Source organism: Chenopodium quinoa, unplaced genomic scaffold, assembly GCF_001683475.1.
Source record: "Chenopodium quinoa cultivar QQ74 unplaced genomic scaffold, ASM168347v1, whole genome shotgun sequence".
NCBI lineage: Eukaryota > Viridiplantae > Streptophyta > Magnoliopsida > Caryophyllales > Amaranthaceae > Chenopodium > Chenopodium quinoa.
The window spans coordinates 228816-234448 of record NW_018744890.1 but is presented as its reverse complement, the minus strand read 5'-3'; the positions used below and the strand labels follow the sequence as shown (position 1 = coordinate 234448).

The window sequence follows — 5633 nt, the reverse complement described above, 5'->3', positions numbered from 1 at the left end:
ACATGTGTGCAAAGTTGAACGTGTCAAATATTATGAGACGGAAAGAGTATGCCGCTTTCAATACTTATACTAAAACGGCCCCAAAACCTTTTTAATTATCCAAATTTAATCCAAATTAGTTCATGACTAGTCACAACTCACAAGTCACCACAAATTTGGTTGGCGGTTGGCAAAGGTGGGTCCCAAGCCCAAAGGCTTTGTGTATGGCCTACAACTACAAAAAGCACTAAAAATGAAACTCATTAGCTAACAATATCGAACCATGACCACCTCATGGGTCGGTTCACCGTTTGTCCCATTTAAGTCCAAAATTTGGACCCTCTTTTTCTAAACCGTACACTTATATTAATTCCTAATTTACATTTTCTTACTTCATCCTTATTTTTTTATTCCCCTTTTCTCATTTACATTATCATTACTGTCTTCTTCCCTAACGATTATGTCGATTTCTCTATTTTATAATCCAGATTCTTTTCAATAATTTAAGAGGAAACTAAATCTTATCCTAGCATTAGTATAATCTTCTATTATTTCTAATATACTAACCATGACATAACTTATACTACCTCCAATCGTCCTTAGTACCTCAACTTCATTCTTAAAGGTTCGATCCACTTATATTCATCTGTTCAAAATATATAATATTGACCCCATGATCCATAAAGAAAAAAATTACAAAATTTAACAAGTGGAATCTTGTTTAGATTAACATAAATTTTTTAAAAATTTAACATTTTATAATATTTAATTATACATAGTTGAAGAAATTCATGGTCAAAGATGTGATTTTAAAAGAATCTCTAAATGTAAAACGAGTTGAACTTTTAGGAATTGAGAAAGTACGTTTTACTTTCTTCTTTTTCTTAGTTGTACCATTTTTTTTTTCCTGTAATATAAATATCCTATGCTTAAATTTTTCATTATTATATATACGTAAGAAAAATCTAATATGTCAAATATATTGAATCTCAATCTATATTTTTATAATATCAAAATTTTTACACATAGTTAATATAGTTTGGTTAAAGATAGGTGTTGACAAATTTCAAATCAATATTTATATGGTATTACTAATAAATAAAAAATGGAGCAAGCTAAGTATAATTTTCTTAGAGGATAGTGGTGTGCAACTAAATTGAGAAGTGAAATTGTATAGTTTTTATCCATATATGGTGTGGATTGAAGATGACATAACACCCTCAACACTTGTACTTTGAAGTTTGAACTCTTCTAGTCAAATGTTTCTCATAAGTGTTCAACCGCTTGTAAAACTTGTGAGAATGATGTCAAAGCTTTACCTAATTAAGGTACCAACAATACTGAATACTTGTACATTTATTGAAAGTAGATTTAGCAAGGTTAGTGTAGAATTTGGCTACTTTAAATTAACACATTCAGGCGACACAATTTTTAGTCTTGAAAGAATATTAACCTAACAACATACTATTACATTTGTGTATTTTTTTTTATAAATTTATATAAAAAAATTGATAGAAGAAAATATCGTTTATTCAGATTTTCATTGATTTTTGGTTGAAAATTTTAACAATGTGTGTTTTTAAGGAGTAAAACTACCCATAACATTTTGTTACCTTAGACATGGAGCCATAAAGTTTATACTTGTTATTTCTACGTTTAAGATTGAAGATGTTAGTATGGTGGTCCATGAACCAATTTTGTAAGCTTTTTATTTTTAGCATCACTAATTTCTAAAATGAGAATTATCAAAATGGTTGTAGACATTTTTTTTAATAGCAAATTGTATTAGGGTTGCTCTATTTTCACCTAAATCTCTATGTATAGAGATGGATCGGAATTTAGAATTAAATCCTTTAATAAGCATATATGACAAATGTTAATAATATGGGCCTGATCTAAATCCAAATCTAAATTCTTGTGTACATCGTACATGACCTCTATTAACTCTAGGTGATGTATTTATCAAATTACGAATATTAGGTTGCTATCTTGAAAGAAAAATGTTGCACAAATTGTCGTAGAAAGTTAACTCAGTAGAAACAAAAATTCATGCTTAAACAAGAAAAATTAATCTAACATCATTGACTAGTATGCATGAATCTCATACTAGACATCATCTTAATTAGACAAAAAAAAAAGGAAGTTTGAGAGGATCTTTCACCGTACACACATTCAAGATGTGAATCATCAATCGCCACGCTAAAAGATGATAACTGATAAGCCATTAATTAACCGAGTATCTAACTCGCAAATTTTGAATTACACCTTCAATATTGGCTGATCGAGTAGGTCCCAAACTAAACAAAAAATCAAGTAATCAAGCGAAATGTCAATTAAAGTTCCAAAATTAGCCAAAACTCAAAAGCATAATGCAAAATTAATTTGCAATTGATTTTTTTTCAATACTTTGAAAAGTAAAGGTTGGACCTTTTTGACAAAAAATAAAAAGGAAATGTTGAAAATTGTTGATACACCAACTATACATAGAAATTCCAAACAAACGTCCAAAAATACCCTGACTCTCACAGAAAAACAATAACTACTCTATGCATTTTTCAGTACAGAGATTTCATTCTTACCCTTTTTCTCCACTCTTCTCTGTCTTTCTTCTTCCTTTTTTTTTTTTTTTTTTTTTTATTGCACAAATTTCAAGCTTCAATTTTTTCTCGAAATTCCTTTTTTTAGTTTTTTGGGTAATAATTCCTCGATTAGGAGAATTGGGCAATCGACAAATCTTTGAAATTTAATCTCTTGAGCTAAGTGCTTGCCTCCTAATAAACATCATCTTTGACTTTTGTTCTCAAATTCCATTTTTTGGGCCTAAAAAGTAAAGAAATTATCCTTAAAATCAGGTCTTTTTTCTGGGTTCTTATTTGAATGTTTTTTTCTTGAATTTATTGCTTTCATTTGAATAGATGAAGGTTAAATTTGCAGTTTTTTGATCTGGGTTTTTTCTGGGTTTTTTTTAATCATTTATTTTTGTATGACTGTTTCAATTTACTTCGATTGTGGTGCTAGTGCTTCTGATTATGTGGGGTTTGTTATGCCTCTTTTTCTTGGTATCTGTTAATTTTGTGGGGTTTTGTGTTATGTTTGATTGATTATATTTTATTATACTCTTTTTATAAGCTCAAAATTGGGGTTTTACTTATTCTACCTGGTGTAATTTGGAGCTTAACTTATTGAGGTAAGTTTCCTCCTTTTAATAATCTAGGGTTTTGGGTTTATGTATATCTGAATTTTGGGTTTCTTTGATGGAATTTCTGTTTAGGGTTTACTGTAATTGAATGCATGTACAATTGGGTTTACTGTAATTGAATGCATGTACAATTGATTGCTTGTTGAAAAATTCGCTTTAATCAGCTAATTTTAGGTTTTGTGGTGCATGAATTTTGGTTGATTTGAAGAAATTTAGTAAGGGATTTTATAGTATAATAATAATAATAATTGAGTTTTTGGAATCTGGGTTTGGTGAGCATGTGCACAAGAATACCTCATACACTTCTTTCTAAATTTGTGAAAAGTTAGATTTTTTATTTTAATTAATTTTATTTAAATGTATCTTCTTTGAGATCAGTGGAATATTGCTTCTGGGTTTTTTTTTCATTTGTGTTTATTAAATGTAGCATGTGGATCCTGGGGTTTTGAAGATGCAATGTTCACTGTGTCTTGATTCCTATTGTTCTGGGATTTGTGTGATTGTGTTTGCTAAAAATTTATACTTGGAGCTTTGATAGCATTTATCTCCTTCATATTTGGTTGATTAAAGAGTGTATTACCGACGTGAATGATGAGGCTTTATAATTGTGCTATTAAGCTTCTTTGATCTGGATTTATTATATAAGAAAACTTTGGTGCTTTGAGAGAAGTTTCTAATTTTAGTTTTGATTAGTGGTTCCATAAGTTAAAAATTCAGTTTTTGTGGTTCTTGTTGTTGCTAATTTTGCTGTGATGTGAATAATGTGTTTTGTTGGACTTGTTATGGTTAATCATGACTATCTTCATTGATATAAACTAGTGTGTCGCGCTCTAATTTTCCCTTTGTCAAAATTGCTTCATAATTTGTAATCCCATGATATTTCAGGTTTGTAGTTCTTGTGTTGCATAATGGACTCCCCACAATCTGTTGTGTCACCTTTTAAGAATCTGACTGTTAGTGGTGCTGAGCCAGAGAAACAGAGATCAGAAGTCTTATCCCGTGGCTCTTCCACTCACATAGCTAACGGAACAGACAAGAACGAGGTGAATGGGAATGCTCATAATCCAGAAGACTACATCGGTACCCTTGATGTGTACGTACATCAGGCAAGGGACATTCAGAACATTTGTATATACCACAAGCAAGATGTTTATGCTAAGCTTTGCCTGACCAGTGATCCTGAAACTACTGTATCCACACAAACCATCAATGGTGGTGGAAGAAACCCGGTCTTTAATCAAAGCCTCCAGCTGAATGTTAGGACGGCAGAGTCCTCTTTAAAATGTGAGATTTGGATGCTTAGCCGTGTCAGAAATTACCTTGAAGACCAGCTGCTCGGGTTTGCTCTTGTGCCACTGTCAGAAATCCTGGTCAAGAATGGGAATTTAGAAAAAGAATTTACTCTCTCATCAACTGATCTCTTCCATTCTCCATCCGGGTTTGTTCAATTGTCTCTCTCATACTCTGGAGCTTCCCCTGAAGTCATAGAAATCCCTAAACTGTCCATGGATGCTGAAAATGCGGTGCAGGATTCAGAAGCTGTCAAGTCTGTTCCCAGCGAGTTTGACAAGTTTGAGTTCCCTGACCCAAACATTGTGAATGAAAATCAAATGATGGTATCCGAGTACTTTGGGATGAGCTTGGAGTCTCAGACTACTGAGAGTTTGGTTTCGTCAGACAATGAGAGTCACGAGCTTGGTGTTCGTATCGTGGAGAGCTTCTCGGCCAATAGTGAGGACTCTAAGCCAATTCTTAATGCTGATTCCCCTCCTAGCAGTGTTTCAACCAATGGTTCCCCATCTGTTTGTCTCCCTACAAGCTCTCAATGTTCTGAGGCTCCTGTCACTTCAAAGTCTCCAAGCCAAGAGCATGTTTCCCCTCTAAAAGACAACAAGAATGCTGAGGGACACGGTGAGAGCAATTCTGCCAATGTTAGTAAACCATCAAAAGATACAACTGTAACCCCACTTGTTACTGTGAATGTCGAGCCTGAAGAGAAGATGGTGCAACAGGAATTCGTGAATATGTACATGAAGAGCATGCAGCAGTTCACCGAGTCCCTGGCCAAAATGAAGCTTCCAATGGATCTGGCCGAGCCTGAACCAACCAAATCAGGGGATTCTAGCTCAGACCAGAAGTTGGAAACCCCGAAGAGTGCTGGATCACGGGTCTTCTACGGGAGTAGGGCTTTCTTCTAAGCTTTTTATGGTCACAGGTGGAAAGCTAAAACAGGTGACTTTTAGATTTTAGAATCAAAACCCAATATTTAGTGATTACTAATGTATGTTGTTGTGATGTAATTTGTGCTTTTAGTGTTTTACCTTTGTATGTTAAGAATTTCTTAGATGTTGATGGGAGATTGAGATATCGAGCAATGCTGTACTGGGTGCAAACTTTGTTCTGTTAAATTTCCTGTCATGATAAATGAACAAGTTTGTTCTGTTTACATATCTCA

The 5633-nt window shown here is 33.2% G+C and overlaps 1 protein-coding gene across 3 annotated transcripts; it reads left to right on the top strand.

The window, feature by feature from the left end:
* The first annotated feature begins 2455 nt into the window (after window positions 1-2455).
* Window positions 2456-5633, top strand: LOC110705956. Of its 3 annotated transcripts, none has more exons than XM_021883877.1 (2): window positions 2456-2806; window positions 4064-5633. In XM_021883877.1, the coding sequence occupies exon 2, from the start codon at window positions 4087-4089 to the stop codon at window positions 5374-5376; it is 1290 nt and encodes a 429-aa protein (XP_021739569.1). In that variant the 5' UTR covers window positions 2456-2806; window positions 4064-4086; the 3' UTR covers window positions 5377-5633. The 3 variants fall into 3 exon arrangements, with proteins under 3 accessions (XP_021739569.1, XP_021739568.1, XP_021739570.1); XM_021883876.1 differs by having other exon boundaries at window positions 2456-2831; XM_021883878.1 differs by lacking the exon at window positions 2456-2806 and adding an exon at window positions 2845-3166.

What these genes read in the sequence shown, in the direction of transcription:
- LOC110705956 (XM_021883877.1), top strand. Translation starts at nt 4,087, where the DNA reads ATGGACTCCCCACAATCTGTTGTGTCACCTTTTAAGAATCTGACTGTT.